Here is a 19726-nt window from a genome sequence, read left to right as displayed (position 1 = left end):
ATAAGCAGTAAAGTGAGTAAAGAGTAAAGTGTTCAGAGCGATGGGTTCTCTTATTTGTGCCTGGAAGTAGCTAGCCGGTTAACTTGAGCGCTTGACTGTCGTTGTGAGGTTAATAAAACGCTCAGATCAATCAATAAACCCTACTCCGCGAAACGCTCTGGGTTTAACGCCCTGAGCGCACCCCGGCACTCGAGATTGAATTCACGAACACACCCTAAATCTACGTTGTGCGGGTTTGCGTAATCACGTGATGTGAGTTTTTACGCAGCCAGCAGCATGGCCGCTACCTCGGAGTAGTCACGGTTCGACCGTGACGCGAATTTCACTCCTAAGGAGGCGTTGTCCTACCGGCGGGTTCATTCTTACGTTAAACCGGGGGATGGGATCACCCAACCCGTCATTTTAACGGCATTATTTTATTATTTTGTGGTTTTAGCTCAGAGTTTTAATATTATTTTATCAACATGATCAAGAACGGTCACCACACATCGAGTGAGCAGGGCATAGAGAGCGGCGCTAAGCAGGGAGACTTGGCTTGCAGCCCAGAGAAGAGGAAGCGCTCTGTCCGGGTGTGGTGTGATGGCTGGTAAGTCGTGTAGCTTCGCCTCCTGTCCGGGTGTGGTGTGATGGCTGGTAAGTCGTGTAGCTTCGCCTCCTGTCCGGGTGTGGTGTGATGGCTGGTAAGTCGTGTAGCTTCGCCTCCTGTCCGGGTGTGGTGTGATGGCTGGTAAGTCGTGTAGCTTCGCCTCCTGTCCGGGTGTGGTGTGATGGCTGGTAAGTCGCTGGTAAGTCGTGTAGCTTCGCCTCCTGTCCGGGTGTGGTGTGATGGCTGGTAAGTCGTGTAGCTTCGCCTCCTGTCCGGGTGTGGTGTGATGGCTGGTAAGTCGTGTAGCTTCGCCTCCTGTCCGGGTGTGGTGTGATGGCTGGTATGGCTTCGGTAAGGGTGTGGTGTGATGGCGTAAGTCGTGCTTCGCCTCCTGTCCGGGTGTGGTGTGATGGCTGGTAAGTCGTGTAGCTTCGCCTCCTGTCCGGGTGTGGTGTGATGGCTGGTAAGTCGTGTAGCTTCGCCTCCTGTCCGGGTGTGGTGTGATGGCTGGTAAGTCGTGTAGCTTCGCCTCCTGTCCGGGTAGCGACTTCTATTAGCAACATGTACAACGTTGCCTATCTGCGAAAAGGGTTTATAATATCATGTTTGGTGGTCTGTTGTGCGTATAGCAACCTCAGTAATTTTAAGTAGCTAGGCTAGTGACTAACTGTTAGCGTAGCTTTACCAATAATGATACATTTTGGTTGATCAACTTGATTATAACCACTAAGCTAGATAACCGCACATCGTTACATTCCGCTAACTAGGTATTTTTGCTACTTTGTAAACATGAACTTGAGTGTTGCTGCCTGGTCAAACAAAAGTGGCTACTAATGTGATTGTTTTGTGATTTCAATCACAAATACCCCTAAAGTCAGATAACTACAGTACCTGCTAGCTAGTTATACTGTTTCAGTTGCTGCCTTTCAGAGAGAGTGAATGTGATCACAGCCCGCCGGTGTCGACCGGTAGGAACGGAATGATCTCAGCTAGACTTAAGTCTCTGTGCACATGGTTTGCTAAATGCGGTTTAGGTGGGATGTTACGTAACCTTGGCTGTCACTGTGATGTATGGATATTGGGAGGCAGGTAGCCCAGTGGTAAGGTTGTTGGATCGAAAATCCCTGAGTTGACAAGGTAAACATCTGTCGTTCTGCCTCTGAACAAGGCAGTTAACCCACTGTTCCCCGGTTCTCCTTTGCACCCCAGTATCTCTACTTGCACATTCATCTTCTGCACATCTGTCTCTCCAGTGTTTAATTGCTGTATTGTAATTGTTTCGCCTACTTATTGCCTTACCTCCCTTATCTTATCTCATTTGCTCACATTGTATATAGACTTTTTTGTTTTCTACTGTATGTTTGTTTACTCCATGTGTAACTCTGTGTTGTTTGTGTCACACTGCTTGGCTTTATCTTGGCCAGGTCGCAGTTGTAAATGAGAATTTGTTCTCAACTGGCCACCTGGTGAAATAAAAATTAAATAAAAAGGCCGTCATTGTAAATAAGAATTTGTTCTTAACTGACTTGCCTAGTTAAATAAAGTTTACAATTTGTATTTTTTTAAATATTGGAAATAGCTTGGTACAGTGCAGTTGCTGACTTGCTGCTAGCTAACAATTAGACTGGTCCCAAATCGGTTTGTGCTTGACAATTCCTTGAGGAGCAGAAACAGACTGGCACCAGTCTAGTTGTCTACAACCATAGACCATATCAGTTCTAGCTATGTGTATGACTACAGCCTTTCTCCTATACAGCTGACCTGGACAGTAGTTGGCTGGCAACGGTTGGTAGGCCGGAAGAACGGTCATTCATTTGTTGATTGATCTGAAAGTCGCTGTTTTAGCTACTTGATATCAATTTCATGCTATAGAAAGGTATACAGACTAGCCCAAACTAATACCTCTTATTACGTTTATAATAACTGTATTTTACTGTTATTACCCAACTATATATTACTAACTGTAAACATGATGACGAGCCAAGTGGGACTAAGGCTGTCATGGCAGCACTACTGTATGTTGCAACGCTTGATTTGTTGTCAGAGGACAATGTGCAGAGTGACATAGCTAGCTACCCAACCCAGTTGGCAAGGCAGTACAAAGTCCACCCTTATCAGTTGACCATAAGAGTTGTTTACTTTCAGCAGTAGCTTGGCTTTAGTCAACACCTGTTATATTCAGTGCATGTGACAAATAACATTTGATCAGTAGCTAATAGGCCTTTATTCAAGTTTGTAAAATACATGAATGCCTGATAAGGCTCCTTCCTGGGTGATGTTTCCCCTAGCTACAGATCTAGGATCATCTTCCCAATCCTAACCTTAATCATTAAAGGGGGAAATGCAAAAATGACTGAAAGATCAGCGTCTACTCTAGGGGCACCTTCTTCCTCCCTTGATAAGGATGAGGTAGAAGCTCTGTGATCGATTCTGCTGTCTGCCAGGTGGAGAATGACCTGCAGTAACCTTTGTCTCCCTGTGGATTAGAGAGGAGTCAGGAGAGTAAGTTATTAGCCAAGGCCAATAACACGCTCTGATGCCCTTGTTCTGGCTTGGTCCAAATACTTTACATGGGTTATATTCATTAACTCAACTTGTCCCATAAAGAAATGTGCTTGTTTTGTTTCAAACCCATATGGTGTTCACTAAATCAATAGGAAATACCACCCTGGCTTACTATCACTGATTCAACACGACTGGATAGGGGAAAGTAAAGGATTCTACTACTTAGCTTTCACCTATTAACAGACACCAGATCAGTGATTAGGCTCTTTCAAAGAAGAAGGGGGAGGAGGAAGGAAGGATGCATTTTGAGAGTACTCAAACAGGGCTAGTCTCTCACTCCCGTCCATCCACACCACCTAGTACCTACAGCCTGCATTGTGCTCATCATGGGATGTGTCCAAAATGGCAGCCTATGTTGTGCACTTCTTTTGACCAAGGGCACCTCTTTTGATCAGAGTCCTATCGTGCACTTACTCTTAATACTAAATAGCCTTTTATGGGGTAGTGTCCCAAACGTAACCCTATTCCCTTTATAGGGCACTACTTTTGCCCAGGGCCCATAAGGCTCTGGTTAAATGTAGTGCATCATGTAGGGTACAGAGTACCATTTGGGTCGCTGACGTGGTCTTGCTGAGTTTACTTGAGGCGAGAGCCGACTGACTCCCACCTCCCCGTTCTCACCTTGTGACTGGTGGTGGCATAGCTATAAACACTGCTCTCACACAGACACAGATACTCTGCCCTCGTGGTACCCAGACAGAAAGCTAGTTTGTGATAGCTTGTTTTGACATGGCAGTCCAGAATAGTGGATATAAATAACTAACCAACCGTCTGTCTGTTTACACAGTGATTAAGTATTAATAGCTAACCAACATGGTGAACATGTCGTCCAGTGACAGATACACCATGGGGGTGGCAGAGGGGTCTTGTTGGGGTCTTTTAGGGGGTATCAGGGGGGTCTTTCAGGGGGTAGCAGGAGGGTCTTTTAGGGAGTAGCAGGAGGGTTTTCTAGGGAGTAGCAGGAGGGTCTTTTAGGGAGCAGCAGGAGGGTCTTTTGGGGGGTAGCAGGAGGGTCTTTTGGGGGTAGCAGGAGGGTCTTTTGGGGGTAGCAGGAGGGTCTTTTGGGGGTAGCAGGGGGTCTTTTGGGGGTAGCAGGTTAGTTAATTAATACTTAATCACTATGTAAACAGACAGACCGTTGGTTAGTTATTTATATCCACTATTCTGGACTGCCATGTCAAAACAAGCTATCACAAACTATCTTTTTGTCTGGGTACCACGAGGACAGAGTATCTGTGTCTGTGTGAGAGCAGTGTTTATAGCAGGGGGGTCTTTTAGGGTGTAGCAGAGGGTTATTTTAGGGTGTAGCAGAGGGGTCTTTTAGGGGAGCAGGGAGAGGGAAAGAAAGTGGGAGAGAGCGAGAGATGAGTGATAAGAGTACATCAAAATAAAACAGAAGCACTCTGTTTACAGCGGAGTATGTCCCAAATGGCACCCTATTTCCTACAGCCTACAGAGTGCACTCAGAAGGATTTCTTTACATAGTGGAATGAATTAGAGGGAGTGGCTGTTTGGCCAAAAACCCAGCAAGTTATGTGGATAGGACAGACCTATCAGAGGCAGGCTCTCTGTACAATAGTGGCAGTATAAAGGAGAGTTGTTGGGAGTCCCCAGTTGATCTGCCTGTCTCCTGGTCTTAGCCTGGGATACTGTCGTCTTGGTTACACCTCAGGGATAATTCCCACGGTAATCCTGGTGTTAATTACAGAGCGGAATCAGTACTTCCACACACACATTACAGAGAGAGGATGACACACATACTGCCAGAGAGGAATCAGTACTTCCACACACACATTACAGAGAGAGGATGACACACATACTGCCAGATCCACACATTGTACTTTCCTCGGCCTGAATCCTAACTTGAGAAACGTAACTTGTTGTGTTTAGTGTAAATCCCACCATGGCTGGTAATCCTGTGACGGAAGGACAGAAGGAGGACGGAGCAGAATGTAGGGTTGTGTGGGGTGATGGGTCTGCTGTGTGGGGTGATGGGTCTGTTGTGTGGGGTGATGGGTCTGCTGTGTGGGGTGATGGGTCTGCTGTGTGGGGTGATGGGTCTGCTGTGTGGGGTGATGGGTCTGCTGTGTGGGGTGATGGGTCTGCTGTGTGGGGTGATGGGTCTGCTGTGTGGGGTGATGGGTCTGCTGTGTGGGGTGATGGGTCTGCTGTGTGGGGTGATGGGTCTGCTGTGTGGGGTGATGGGTCTGCTGTGTGGGGTGATGGGTCTGCTGTGTGGGGTGATGGGTCTGCTGTGTGGAAGGAGAGCGGTTCCTCCATATCTATTCCATGAGGGAGTGAGTGAGGGAGTGAGTGAGGGAGTGAGTGAGTGAGGGAGTGAGTGAGGGAGTGAGGGAGGGAGGGAGGGAGTGAGGGCAGGGTAGTGAGGGAGGCAGGGTAGTGAGGGAGGGAGGGAGGGAGTGAGGGAGGGCAGGCAGGCCGACCACCACTGGATACAGATGCCAACTATCAAGTACAGAGCAGCTTCTCATTAAAACACTAGCCCCTCCCTTAGACCAGCTCAGTTATACACACACTGTCTGTCCCACGTTAATGACATCATGCTCTCTCTCCCTGTCCTGTAGTTATGACATGGTGCACTACGGCCACTCCAACCAGCTGAGACAGGCTAAGGCCATGGGAGATTACCTCATCGTTGGAGTACATACAGATGGTGAACACACGGACACACACACACACACACACACACACACACACACACACACACACACACACACACACACACACACACACACACACACACACACACACACACACACACACACACACAGACACAGACACAGACACAGACACAGACACAGACACACGCACACAGAGACACGCACACAGAGACACGCACACAGAGACACGCACACAGAGACACGCACACAGAGACACGCACACAGAGACACGCACACAGAGACACGCACATTAATCATAAGTATCTCAGCCTCTGTTTCTTCACTTGTCTCTCTGTTCCCCTCCACTACACCACAGTAATACACAGTCACTTCCCTTCTCTCCCTCCACTACACCACAGTAATACACAGTCACTTCCCTTCTCTCCCTCCACTACACCACAGTAATACACAGTCACTTCCCTTCTCTCCCTCCACTACACCACAGTAATACACAGTCACTTCCCTTCTCTCCCTCCACTACACCACAGTAATACACAGTCACTTCCCTTCTCTCCCTCCACTACACCACAGTAATACACAGTCACTTCCCTTCTCTCCCTCCACTACACCACAGTAATACACAGTCACTTCCCTTCTCTCCCTCCACTACACCACAGTAATACACAGTCACTTCCCTTCTCTCCCTCCACTACACCACAGTAATACACAGTCACTTCCCTTCTCTCCCTCCACTACACCACAGTAATACACAGTCACTTCCCTTCTCTCCCTCCACTACACCACAGTAATACACAGTCACTTCCCTTCTCTCCCTCCACTACACCACAGTAATACACAGTCACTTCCCTTCTCTCCCTCCACTACACCACAGTAATACACAGTCACTTCCCTTCTCTCCCTCCACTACACCACAGTAATACACAGTCACTTCCCTTCTCTCCCTCCACTACACCACAGTAATACACAGTCACTTCCCTTCTCTCCCTCCACTACACCACAGTAATACACAGTCACTTCCCTTCTCTCCCTCCACTACACCACAGTAATACACAGTCACTTCCCTTCTCTCCCTCCACTACACCACAGTAATACACAGTCACTTCCCTTCTCTCCCTCCACTACACCACAGTAATACACAGTCACTTCCCTTCTCTCCCTCCACTACACCACAGTAATACACAGTCACTTCCCTTCTCTCCCTCCACTACACCACAGTAATACACAGTCACTTCCCTTCTCTCCCTCCACTACACCACAGTAATACACAGTCACTTCCCTTCTCTCCCTCCACTACACCACAGTAATACACAGTCACTTCCCTTCTCTCCCTCCACTACACCACAGTAATACACAGTCACTTCCCTTCTCTCCCTCCAGAAGAGATTTCGAAGCACAAGGGTCCTCCTGTCTTCACCCAGGCAGAGAGGTAAGAAAATCACCGCATTTCATTTTCATGTCAATGGACAATAAAGTTTTGGTATGTCAATGGACAATAAAGTTGTGGTATGGTGTTGTAGGTATAAGATGGTGCGGGCTATCAAGTGGGTGGATGAGATAGTAGAGGGTGCTCCCTACGTCACCACACTGGACACACTGGACAAATACAACAGTGACTTCTGCGTCCACGGAGGTAAGGGGAGGGAGCGAGCGGGAGGTAAGGGGAGGGAGCGAGCGGGAGCGAGCGGGAGGTAAGGGGAGGGAGCGAGCGGGAGGTAAGGGGAGGGAGCGGAGGGAGCGGAGGGGAGGGAGCGGAGGGAGGTAAGGGGAGGAAGGTAAGGGGAGGGAGGTAAGGGGAGGGAGGTAAGGGGAGGGAGGTAAGGAGGAGGGAGGTAAGGGGAGGGAGGTAAGGGGAGGGAGGTAAGGGGAGGGAGCGGAGGGAGGTAAGGGGAGGGAGCGGAGGGAGGTAAGGGGAGGGAGCGGGAGGTAAGGGGAGGGAGCGGAGGGAGGTAAGGGGAGGGAGCGGAGGGGGGTAAGGGGAAGGGAGCGGAGGGGGTAAGGGAAGGAAGCGTGAGGGGAGCGGAAGGTAAGGGGAGGGAGCGGGGGGTAAGGGAAGGAAGCGTGAGGGGAGCGGAAGGTAAGGGGGGAGGGAGCGGGGGGTAAGGGAAGGAAGCGTGAGGGGAGGCGGGGGAGGAGGTAAGGGGAGGTAAGGGAAGGGAGGGGGGGGGTAAGGGAAGGAAGCGTGAGGGGAGCGGAAGGTAAGGGAAGGAAGCGTGAGGGGAGCGGGGGGGAGGTAAGGGGAGGGGAGCGGGGGGAGTTGAGGGAGGGAGGGAGGGGAGGTAAGGGGAGGGGCGGGAGGTAAGGGGAGGAGAGGGAGGGAAGGTAAGGGAGCGGAAGGTGAGGGAGGGAGTGGGAGGGAGTGGAAGGTAAGGGAGGGGAGGGGAGCGGGAGGTAAGGGGAGGGAGCGGGAGGTAAGGGGAGGGAGAGGGAGGTAAGGGGAGGGAGCGGGAGGGGGGGAGGGAAGGGGAGGGAGCGGGATATAAGGGGAGGGAGGTAAGGAGCGGGAGGTAAGGGGAGGGAGCGGAAGGTAAGGGGAGGGAGCGGAAGGTAATGGGAGAGAGTGGAAGGGGAGGGAGCGGGCGGGGAGGGAAAGGGAGGGAGTGGAAGGGAAGGGGAGGGAGGGAGCGGGGGTAAGGGGAGGGAGCGGGAGGGGAGGGAGGGAGCGGCGGAGGGGAGGGAGGGGGAAGCTAAGGGGAGGGAGGGAGGGAGCGGAGCGGAGGTAAGGGGAGGGAGGGAGCGAGCGGAGGTAAGGGGAGGGGGAGGGGAGGGGAGGGAGGGAGGGAGCGAGCGGGAGGTAAGGGGAAGGAGGGAGCGAGCGGAGGTAAGGGGAGGGAGGGAAGCTAAGGGGAGGGAGGGAGCGGGAGGTAGGGGGAGGTAAGGGGAGGAAGCGGGAGGTAAGGGGAGGGAGGGAGCGGAAGGTAAGGGAGGGAGTGAGCGGGAGGGAAGGGCGGGGGGGTAAGGGGAGGGAGGGAAGCTAAGGGGAGGGAGGGAGCGAGCGAGCGGAGGTAAGGGGAGGGAGCGGGGGGTAAGGGGAGGGAGGGAGCGAGCGAGCGGAGGTAAGGGGAGTGGGACGTAGGGGGAGGTAAGGGGAAGGAAGGTAAAGGGAGGGAGGGAGGGAGGGAGGTAAGGGGGGCCCCTGACGGATCGATTTGTTACTCTTTTAAAGGAGAACAGGGACTCATCCTCCTTCCATATTTCTGTGTTTATTTAGACAGTTGAGAATGTACATTCCAGGCTGCAGTGGTAGAGTGGCAGAACAGTGTCAGAGGTGGGATTCTATCATGTTGGGCTGATGTCAGAAAACTAACTCCAACGTTGTCCTTGTGTACCTTAGATGACATCACCCTGACGGTGGACGGTAAGGACACGTATGCGGAGGTGAAGAGAGAGGGCCGGTACCGGGAGTGTAGACGCACCCAGGGAGTCTCCACCACAGACCTGGTGGGCCGCATGCTGCTCATGACTAAAACCCACCACAGTAACATCGTGAGTACCACACACAGAGTGCACACTGACCCTACAGTACCGTAGTGTGTGTGCTTACAGCAGGGGAGGCTGGTGAGGGGAGGATGGTTCATACTAAAGGTTGGAACGGAGGGAAGGGTATCAAACACATTCCATTCATTCTGCTCCAGCCCATCCTCCCCAATTAAGGTGTCACCAACCTCCTGTGGCTTACACTGTTGTAATGGCAGAAATCACACAGGACTGACCTCAAGCAAAACTCTTTCTTCCTCTGTCGGTTTACAGGACAACTCAGACTACCAACAGCACACGGACAACTTTGGGAAGGTAAATATTACTATTCAAATATATTCTGGAGAGGAAGTGGAGATGACAACACTCTGTGGTTGTGGATTATTCTGAACACAAGGGGGCGCAATTCCCCTGCTCAGGACAACCATGGTGTGCTGTACATCTCAGTGAAAATAGTACCGCAGTGTATTCAGATGTAATGTTCAGAAAGCTACGTTATTTTGTATTTTTTAACAAAACGTCTCTTTGGAACATCCACGTGAGCCTGCTTTCTGAGGTGTCACTTCCTCAGGCTTTCCAACTAGTATGAGATGGCTGGGTTTCTGAGGTTAGGGTTTAGAACGGGACCTTCCCCTCTCTCCTCCCCTCCATGTTCTCCCCAGGGTCCTAAGGGCCACAGTCTATGGACAGGAGTTGGGATAGGTTTATATTAGATTTGTGTTAGGTTTAGATGAGGGTTAGAGGTTATGACTATAATAGTGTTTCGTCTCCCCAGGGTCCTAAGGGCCACAGTCCATGGACAGGAGTGTCCCAGTTCCTCCAGACTTCCCAGAAGATCATCCAGTTTGCCTCAGGACAGGAGGCCCAACCTGGGGACACCATCATCTACGTAGCCGGGGCCTTCGACCTCTTCCGTATCCTTATGTACCGCTGTGTCTGTGAGAGAGACACATGGTGGTTGTGTGTCTGTGAGAGAGACACATGGTGGTTGTGTGTCTGTGAGAGAGACACATGGTGGTTGTGTGTCTGTGAGAGAGACACATGGTGGTTGTGTGTCTGTGAGAGAGACACATGGTGGTTGTGTGTCTGTGAGAGAGACACATGGTGGTTGTGTGTCTGTGAGAGAGACACATGGTGGTTGTGTGTCTGTGAGAGAGACACATGGTGGTTGTGTGTCTGTGAGAGAGGCCGAGAAAGGGTGGTTGTGTGTCTGTGAGAGAGACAGACACAGGGTGGTTGTGTGTCTGTGAGAGAGACAGACACATGGTGGTTGTGTGTCTGTGAGAGAGACAGACACATGGTGGTTGTGTGTCTGTGAGAGAGACAGACACATGGTGGTTGTGTGTCTGTGAGAGAGACAGACACATGGTGGTTGTGTGTCTGTGAGAGAGACAGACACATGGTGGTTGTGTGTCTGTGAGAGAGACAGACACATGGTGGTTGTGTGTCTGTGAGAGAGACAGACACATGGTGGTTGTGTGTCTGTGAGAGAGACAGACACATGGTGGTTGTGTGTCTGTGAGAGAGACAGACACATGGTGGTTGTGTGTCTGTGAGAGAGACAGACACATGGTGGTTGTGTGTCTGTGAGAGAGACAGACACATGGTGGTTGTGTGTCTGTGAGAGAGACAAAGGGTGGTTGTGTGTCTGAGAGACAGACACATGGGGGTTGTGTGTCTGTGAGAGAGACACATGGGGGTTGTGTGTCTGTGAGAGAGACACATGGGGGTTGTGTGTCTGTGAGAGAGACACATGGTGGTTGTGTGTCTGTGAGAGAGACACATGGTGGTTGTGTGTCTGTGAGAGAGACCAAGGGTGGTTGTGTGTCTGTGAGAGAGACCAAGGGTGGTTGTCTGTCTGTGAGAGAGACCAAGGGTGGTTGTCTGTCTGTGAGAGAGACCAAGGGTGGTTGTCTCTCTCTCTCTCTCTCTCTATGTGTTATTACCTTGACCACACCTCCCCGTCAGACATTGGTCATGTTGACTTCCTGGAGACTGTCTACAAACAGGCTGAGAGGCCTTACGTCATCGTGGGACTGCACTTTGACCAGGTATGTACACACACACAAACAAACACACACACGTTCAGAAAACGCTGACCCCATCAGATTCAGTCAACATTTGCACTGAGCCAAAGGGTAGAGTTGCCGCTTTCAAGATGCGGACTCTAACCCAGAATTTATAAGAAATCTTGCTATGCCCTCCGACGAACCATCAAACAGGCCAAGCGCCAATACAGGGCTAATATTGAATCGTACTACACCAGCTCCGACGCGCGTCTTACGTGGCGGGGCTTGCAAACTATTACAGACTACAAAGGGAAGCACAACCGCGAGCTGCCCAGTGACACGAGCCTACCAGACGAGCTAAATCACTTCTACGCTCGCTTCGAGGCAAGCAACACTGAGTTATGCATGAGAGCATCAGCTGTTCCGGATGACTGTGTGATCACGCTCTCCATAGCCGACGTGAGTAAGACTTTTAAACAACTCAACATTCACAAAGGCGCCAGGCCAGACTGATTATGTGCTCCGGGCATGTGCTAACTAACTGGCAGGTGTCTTCACTGACATTTTAAAACATGTCCCTGATTGAGTCTGTAATACCAACATGTTTCAAGCAGACCACCATAGCCCCTGTGCCAAAGAACACTAAGGCAACCTGCCTAAATGACTACAGACCTGTAGCACTTACCTCCGTAGCCATGAAGTGCATTGAAAGGCTGGTAATGGCTCACATAAACACCATTATCCCAGAAACCCTAGACCCACTCCAATTTGCATACCATCAAAACAGATCCACAGATCTCCACACTGCCCTTTCCCACCTGGACAAAAGGAACACCTATGTGAGAATGCTGTTCATTGAATACAGCTCAGCGTTCAACACCATAGTGCTCTCAAAGCTCATCACTAAGCGAAGGACCCTGGGACTAAACACCTCCCACTGCAACTGGATCCTGGACTTCCAGACAGGTCGATCCCAGGTGCTGCTACCTACGCTCAACACAACTGCCACACTGATCCTCAACGCTGGAGCCCCTCAAGGGTGCGTGCTCAGTCCCCTCCTGTACTCCCTGTTCACCCACTACTGCGTGGCCAGGTACGACTCCCAACACCATCATTAAGTTTGCAGATGACACAACAGTGGTCGGCCTGATCATCAACAACGACGAGACAGCCAATAGGGAGGAGGTCAGAGATGTGGCCCGGGTGGTGCCAGAATAACAACCTATCCCTCAACGTGATCAAGACAAAGGAGATGATTGTGGACTACAGGAAAGGGAGGAACAAGCACGCCCCCATTCTCATCGACGGGGCTGTAGTGGAGCAGGTTCCTTGGTGTCCAAGTTCCTTGGTGTCCACATCACCAACAAACGAACATGGTCCAAACACACCAAGACAGTCGTGAAGAGGGCACGACAAAACCTTTTCCCCCTCAGGAAACTAAAAAGATTTGGCATAGATCCTCAAAAGGTTCTACAGCTGCATCATTGAGAGCATCCTGACTGGTTGCATCACCGACTGGTATGGCAACTGCTGGGCCTCCGACCGCAAGGCACTACAGAGGGTAGTGCAAACAACCCAGTACATCACTGGGGCTAAGCTGCCTGCCATCCAGGACCTCTACACCAGGCAGTGTCAGAAGAATGCCCTAAAAATGGTCAAACACCCCAGTCATAGACTGTTCTCTCTACTACCGCATGGCAAGTCTAGGGCCAAAAGGCTTGTCAACAGTTTTAACCCCCAAGCCATAAGACTCCTCAGGTAATCAAATGGCTCCCGGACTATATACATTGTGTCCCCCCCCAACCCCTCTTTTACACTGCTGCTACTCTGTTTATCATATATGCATAGTCACTTTAACCATACCTACATACCTACATGTACATACTACCTCAAACAGCCCGACTAACCGGTGCCTGTATATAGCCTCGCTACTGTATATAGCCTCGCTACTGTATATAGCCTCGCTACTGTATATAGCCCCTCTACCGCGCGTGGCCCCTCTACCGCGCGTGGCCCCTCTACCGCGCGTGGCCCCTCTACCGCGCGTGGCCCCTCTACCGCGCGTGGCCCCTCTACACGTGGCCCCTCTACCGCGCGTGGCCCCTCTACCGCGCGTGGCCCCTCTACCGCGCGTGGCCCCTCTACCGCGCGTGGCCCCTCTACCGCGCGTGGCCCCTCTACCGCTACTATTCACTGTGTGTTTATTTCCTTACCTATCTATTGTTCACCTAGTACCTACTTTTTACTTAAAGGTTGCACTGTTGGTTAGGGGCCTGTAAGTAAACATTTCACCTGTTGTATTCGGTGCAGGTGACTAAACTTTGATTTGAAACACTGACCCCATCAGAATCTATGTGAATGTGGTTTTCTAACCTTGTAGACATAATATAATAATAATAATATATAATATAATATATGCCATTTAGCAGACGCTTTTATCCAAAGCGACTTAGTCATGTGTGCATACATTCTACGTATGGGTGGTCCCGGGGATCGAACCCACTACCCTGGCGTTACAAGCGCCATGCTCTACCAACTGAGCTACAGAAGGACCACATGATGGGGGGGTGCTGACTGTGTTTCACTGTCCCGCTCTCTCACACACAGGCCCGTGGTACGCACAGACACAGACACACACACAGGCCCGTGGTACGCACAGACACAGACACACACACAGGCCCGTGGTACGCGCAGACACACACACAGGCCCGTGGTACGCGCAGACACAGACACACACACAGGCCCGTGGTACGCACAGACACAGACACACACACAGGCCCGTGGTACGCGCAGACACACACACACTGTTACAGAGAAACATGTGGATCCAGTTGACGACATTATATGAAGGACTGACATGTCTAAGCTACAGAGGGCCTCGCTGCTCGTGTTCCCCAACTCCATTCCAATGAATCACGCTGCCATTGGTCGAGAGCCAGTATAAATACTCCTGTCATTGGTCCTCGACTGTGGGGGTCGTCCTATTCCTTTCAGACGCTGTTCCAAGGTCGGTTGTGATGGAATGTTGAAGGATCAATCCTAGCAGGAGGAGACTTTGCTCAACTCGATCTTCATGGGGGAAAAAAAAGTCAGCGGGTTTTAACCAAAAACAGATTTAAAAAAATACATTTAAAAAAGGGCCAAATCTTAACCTTCACCATTAGTGGGGATGACAAAACTCACCTAAGATCAGTGTCTAGAGGCAATATTAAACTACTTCTTTGTAACCTCCCATAGACTTTGATAGACAACAATAGTGGCCAAAAGCATGGGCATTGAGGACTTTCACCATTTCGAAGTAGTCAACTGGGCTCACATTGTTTACCGACTCATATAAGTAGTAGAAGAAGACAATTGGAAATGGAAATGCCCTCGATGCCGCTGCCCATGCTTTCACAGACACCAAAATGGGACAAATACCCCTGTTTCACAATGCAATAAAGCCTCATGCCATTGGTCGAGAAATAGTCAAATATCCTGACATTGGTCGAAAGCTAGTAAATATCCTGTCATTGTCATTGGTCGAAAGAAAATATCCTGCTAGTAAATATCCTGTCATTGGTTGTTGTTTTTCTGTCAACCAGGAAGTGAATCGCTACAAAGGGAAGAACTATCCAATCATGAACATCCACGAGAGAACCCTGAGTGTCCTGGCCTGCAGGGTGAGAACATACACACATTAAACATACAGCGACGCCCACCCTCTCCCTCCCTCCCTCTCCCCCTCCCCCCATCTCCCCCCCTCTCCCCCTCCCTCCCTCTCCCCCGCTCCCACCGACACACAGGCGCCCACCAACACACACCCCGACACACTGACACCCACCGACACACAGGCGTCCACCAACACACACCGCGACACACACTCATAGACACAAACCAACACAAACACACACCAACACACGCGCAGACACACACCAGCACAGAAACACAACGACAGACACACCAACAGACACACCAACACACAAACACACACACACCAACATAGACACACACAGCAACACCAACACACACACACAAACATAGACACACACAGCAACACCAACACACACACACAAACATAGATGCATACACCAACACCAACACACACACACCAACACACCAACACCAACACCAACATAGACACACACAGCTTCTTTGTAACCCCATGGGCCCAATAGTCAGACAGGTAAAGCTGTCTGCTCTGCCTAGAGAGAAATGTTCTCCTTACACACACACACACACACACACACACACACACACACACACACACACACACACACACACACACACACACACACACACACACACACACACTGAAGGACGGTAGGCTCTCTCCTCCATTCATCTCTTATCAGACCAGCTACAGAAGATCCTCTGCCTCCCAGTGATCAAACCGTCTGCTTGTGTATCTTACATGTTTTAATGTGTGTTGACGTGTCTTGAGAATGTGTTTTATGAAATCCTAATCCATAATCCCAATCCTAAACGGCACTCTTACTCAAACCACACAAAGGGTGTCTACACACACACACACACACACACACACACACACACACACACACACACACACACACACACACACACACACACACACACACACACACACACACACACACACACACACACACACACACCGGATTACGCAATTCCATAACCATTCAGAGTTAACACAAAGCCTGAAACTGTCTCCCTGTCCTGTGACAGAGCTATTACTCAATGACTATTGATAGTCACCCTCGACCTAAATACAACCATTACACAACACTCAACTCACTCATTTATTTTTGGTTAATTATCTCTCCCTCTCCTCCTCCAGTATGTATCAGAGGTGGTGATTGGGGCTCCCTACGCTGTGGGTAAAGATCTGCTGGACCACTTCAAGGTGAGGCACACACACACACACACACACGAAGACACACACTCACACACACACACACAAAGACACACACTCACACACACACGAAGACACACACTCACACGAAGACACACACACTCACACGAAGACACACACTCACACACACACACTCAGACGAAGACACACACACACACTCAGACGAAGACACACGAAGACACACACACACACACGAAGACACACACACACACGAAGACACGCACACACACGAAGACACGCACACACACGAAGACACGCACACACACGAAGACACGCACACACACGAAGACACGCACACACACGAAGACACGCACACACACGAAGACACGCACACACACGAAGACACGCACACACACGAAGACACGCACACACACGAAGACACGCACACACACGAAGACACACACACACACACGAAGACACACACGAAGACACACACACACACACACACGAAGACACACACACACACAAAGACACACACACACACACGAAGACACACACACACACACACGAAGACACACACGCACACTCACACGAAGACACACACGCACACTCACACGAAGACACACACGCACACTCACACGAAGACACACACACGCACACTCACACGAAGACACACACACACGCACACTCACACGAAGACACACACACACGCACACTCACACGAAGACACACACGCACACTCACACGAAGACACACGGACACACACGTACACTCACACGGACACACACACACACTCACACGGACACACACACACACTCACACGAAGACACACACACACTCACACGAAGACACACACACACACACGAAGACACACACATTGAAACAGTGATATTGTTTGACTGGGAGAAGAGACCTCTTTCCTAACATGCATAGCCTCTCTTAGGGAGAAACATGTACAATGACCTGGTGTGTGTGTGTGTGTGTGTGTGTGTGTGTGTGTGTGTGTGTGTGTGTGTGTGTGTGTGTGTGTGTGTGTGTGTGTGTGTGTGTGTGTGTGTGTGTGTGTGTAAACTGACCTTTCTCCTGTGTGTATGGGACTGGGCATTGATCCAGACTGGGGTGCTGTAGTAATGTCAGGCTGTTACTGTATAGCAGACATACTACAGATGTCGCTCTCTCCTCCTCTTGCTCTCGCTCTCCGTTTCGCTCTCGCTCTCTCGCCCCCTCTCCCCCTCCCTCCCTCCCCCCCTCCACTTCCTGTTATACCATAGATATTTATGATAAATCATGTAGGTTATATAATTGATCCTATTGACTATACTCATGATCTATGATGTCACACTTGTAGGTGGACCTGGTGTGTCATGGGAAGACAGAGGTGTTTCCTGACAGGGACACTGCAGACCCTTATGCTGTGAGTACTGACTGTGTGTCTGTTTGTTTATGTGTGTTTTGCAGTATTCGTGTGTGTGTCTTTTTGTGTGATTGCATGTTATCGTGTGTGTGTGTGTGTGTGTGTGTCCCAGGAGCCTAAGAAGAGAGGTATCTTCCGTACAGTAAACAGTGGTAACGGTTTGACCACCGATGACATCGTACAGAGAATTATCAAGAACCGGTAAGGGCCTCTCTCACCCATCTATCACTGTCTACCTTTGTCTCTCCTTGTCCCTCATCTTTTTCTCACTCGTTTGGTTATTTTTCCCTCTCCCCACCCACCCCCCCCCCTCTCCCCACCACCTCCTCCCCACCTCTCTCCCCACCCCTCTCCCCACCTCTCTCCCTCCTTATTTGGTATTATTGTATTGTTACATTGTACCAAATGCACTACACAAACGAAGTTGGTTTGATTGTCTCTCTCCAGGCTGCAGTTTGAGGCAAGGAACCAGAAGAAGGAGGCCAAGGAGATTGCGGTGTTTGAGGCGATGAAAAGCCAGGCAGAGGGAGAGCAGGCCGGGGACACGGCCCAGGCAGCACAGTAACCAGATCAAACTAGTTCAAACCAGACCCAGCTGTCTCAAAACTGATCCTAACCCAGAGTTTCTCAAACTCGAGAAACTCTGAAATAACTTTTTTTAAATTGCGTTTGGTTCATAGAACTGGGGTTAAGTCAGTAACCTCCGGTAGCTGCTAGATGCCGTTGTCATAGTGAGAGCGGTTTTGGTTTTCTTTCCTCCTATCTTTTGAATGGTTTAATCACCGGTTTCCCTCCTCAAAGCCCAGAAGCCTCAGAACAGAGTGGACAAGACCAGGCACTAAAATCAGACTGGAGGAAAAACAACAATCACTGGTCTTCATTTCTACTCAGCAGATCAAACTAAATGATTGGCTGATGATCTTCTGAACTTCTCAATACCTTTCTGATGCATTTGTCACTTCAAACAATCCTTCATATTGAAACACTGTCAAATGTACTGAACTGATTTGTAATAGTCGGTTATAGTCCCAGTTTAAGAACCAAACATTGGCTGTTGATTTCATCACCTTTTTTTTAATGACAAAATGGGGTCACGGAACAAAAAGTTTGGGAACCCCTGTCCTAACCAGCTCTAAATGGTTCAAACACGACCCGAACCGGGTCAGACTGAACCCAGCCAGCCCAAACCAGTCTAGTCCTACTACTTGTACTCTATACACATCCTTTAGTGAAGCATTGCCTGCTCGCCCGTCCTGGGACCGGCTTTACCCCCCCAGTCCACAACGGGACAAACTCATTCCACCGACGGCCGAGTGTCTGTGGGTTTTCACTCCCTTGTACTTGATTGATGAATTAAGGTCAGTAATTAGTAAAGAACTCCCCTCACCTGGTTGTCTAGGTCTTAACTGTAGCTCAGTTGGTAGAGCATGGCGCTTGTAACGCCAGGGTAGTGGGTTCGATTCCCAGGACCACCCATACGTAGAATGTATGCACACATGACTAAGTCGCTTTGGATAAAAGCGTCTGCTAAATGGCATATATTATATTATTATTAACTGAAAGGAAAAACCAGCGGACACTAGGCCCTCCATGAAATGAGTTTCCACCTGACCCAAACCGGATCAGACCAGATCAAACTGCAGAAACAGACTTTAACCAAGACACCTCCTCTCCTTCACCAGCTAAGGAGAACACAAAAATAACCCCCTTCCCTCTGTCAGTGGAGGCTGCTGAGGGGAGGATGGCCCATAATAATGTCTGGAGTGGAATATCTGGAATGGACTGTGTTAAATCTTCTCCCACTTTGAGGCAGAAAGAGAGGAGAGGAAAGGAAGAGAAACCCAAGTGTGACTGATGAAAGAGAACATTGAGAGACTTGTGATGAAGAGAGGAAAGTCTATGTAGTTGTGTGTGTACTGTATATTTAGTAGTGCCTTCTAGTCTGATCTACCAAATGGCACACTGTTCCCTATGGACCCTGGTCAAACGGCAGCTGACCCCAGCCCTGCCGTTACGGCCGCTGACCCCTGCCCTGCCGGCCGCTGACCCCTGCCCTGCCGGCCGCTGACCCCTGCCCTGCCGGCCGCTGACCCCTGCCGTTACGGCCGCTGACCCCAGCCCTGCGCTTACGGCCGCTGACCCCAGCCCTGCGCTTACGGCCGCTGACCCCAGCCCTGCGCCCCCGCTGACCCCAGCCCTGCGCTTACGGCCGCTGACCCCAGCCCG

At 50.3% G+C, this 19726-nt stretch overlaps 1 protein-coding gene across 3 annotated transcripts; it reads left to right on the top strand.

Annotated features, from left to right (window-relative positions):
* The first annotated feature begins 259 nt into the window (after positions 1–259).
* LOC124027610 (ethanolamine-phosphate cytidylyltransferase-like) lies at positions 260–18331 on the top strand. Of its 3 annotated transcripts, none has more exons than XM_046339978.1 (13): positions 260–586; positions 5737–5825; positions 7174–7219; positions 7311–7423; positions 9125–9276; positions 9541–9582; positions 10043–10181; positions 11236–11318; positions 14861–14938; positions 16072–16137; positions 17435–17500; positions 17613–17701; positions 17948–18331. In XM_046339978.1, exons 1-13 carry the CDS (start codon positions 465–467, stop codon positions 18063–18065), a joined length of 1203 nt encoding a protein of 400 aa, XP_046195934.1. In that variant the 5' UTR covers positions 260–464; the 3' UTR covers positions 18066–18331. The 3 variants fall into 3 exon arrangements, with proteins under 3 accessions (XP_046195934.1, XP_046195933.1, XP_046195935.1); XM_046339977.1 differs by having other exon boundaries at positions 262–586; positions 7171–7219; XM_046339979.1 differs by lacking the exon at positions 260–586 and adding an exon at positions 1064–1096 and having other exon boundaries at positions 7171–7219.
* Positions 18332–19726: the final 1395 nt, after the last annotated feature.

Source organism: Oncorhynchus gorbuscha, unplaced genomic scaffold, assembly GCF_021184085.1.
Source record: "Oncorhynchus gorbuscha isolate QuinsamMale2020 ecotype Even-year unplaced genomic scaffold, OgorEven_v1.0 Un_scaffold_3374, whole genome shotgun sequence".
Classification (NCBI taxonomy): Eukaryota; Metazoa; Chordata; class Actinopteri; order Salmoniformes; family Salmonidae; genus Oncorhynchus; species Oncorhynchus gorbuscha.
This window is presented reverse-complemented; position numbering and strand designations above follow the sequence as displayed.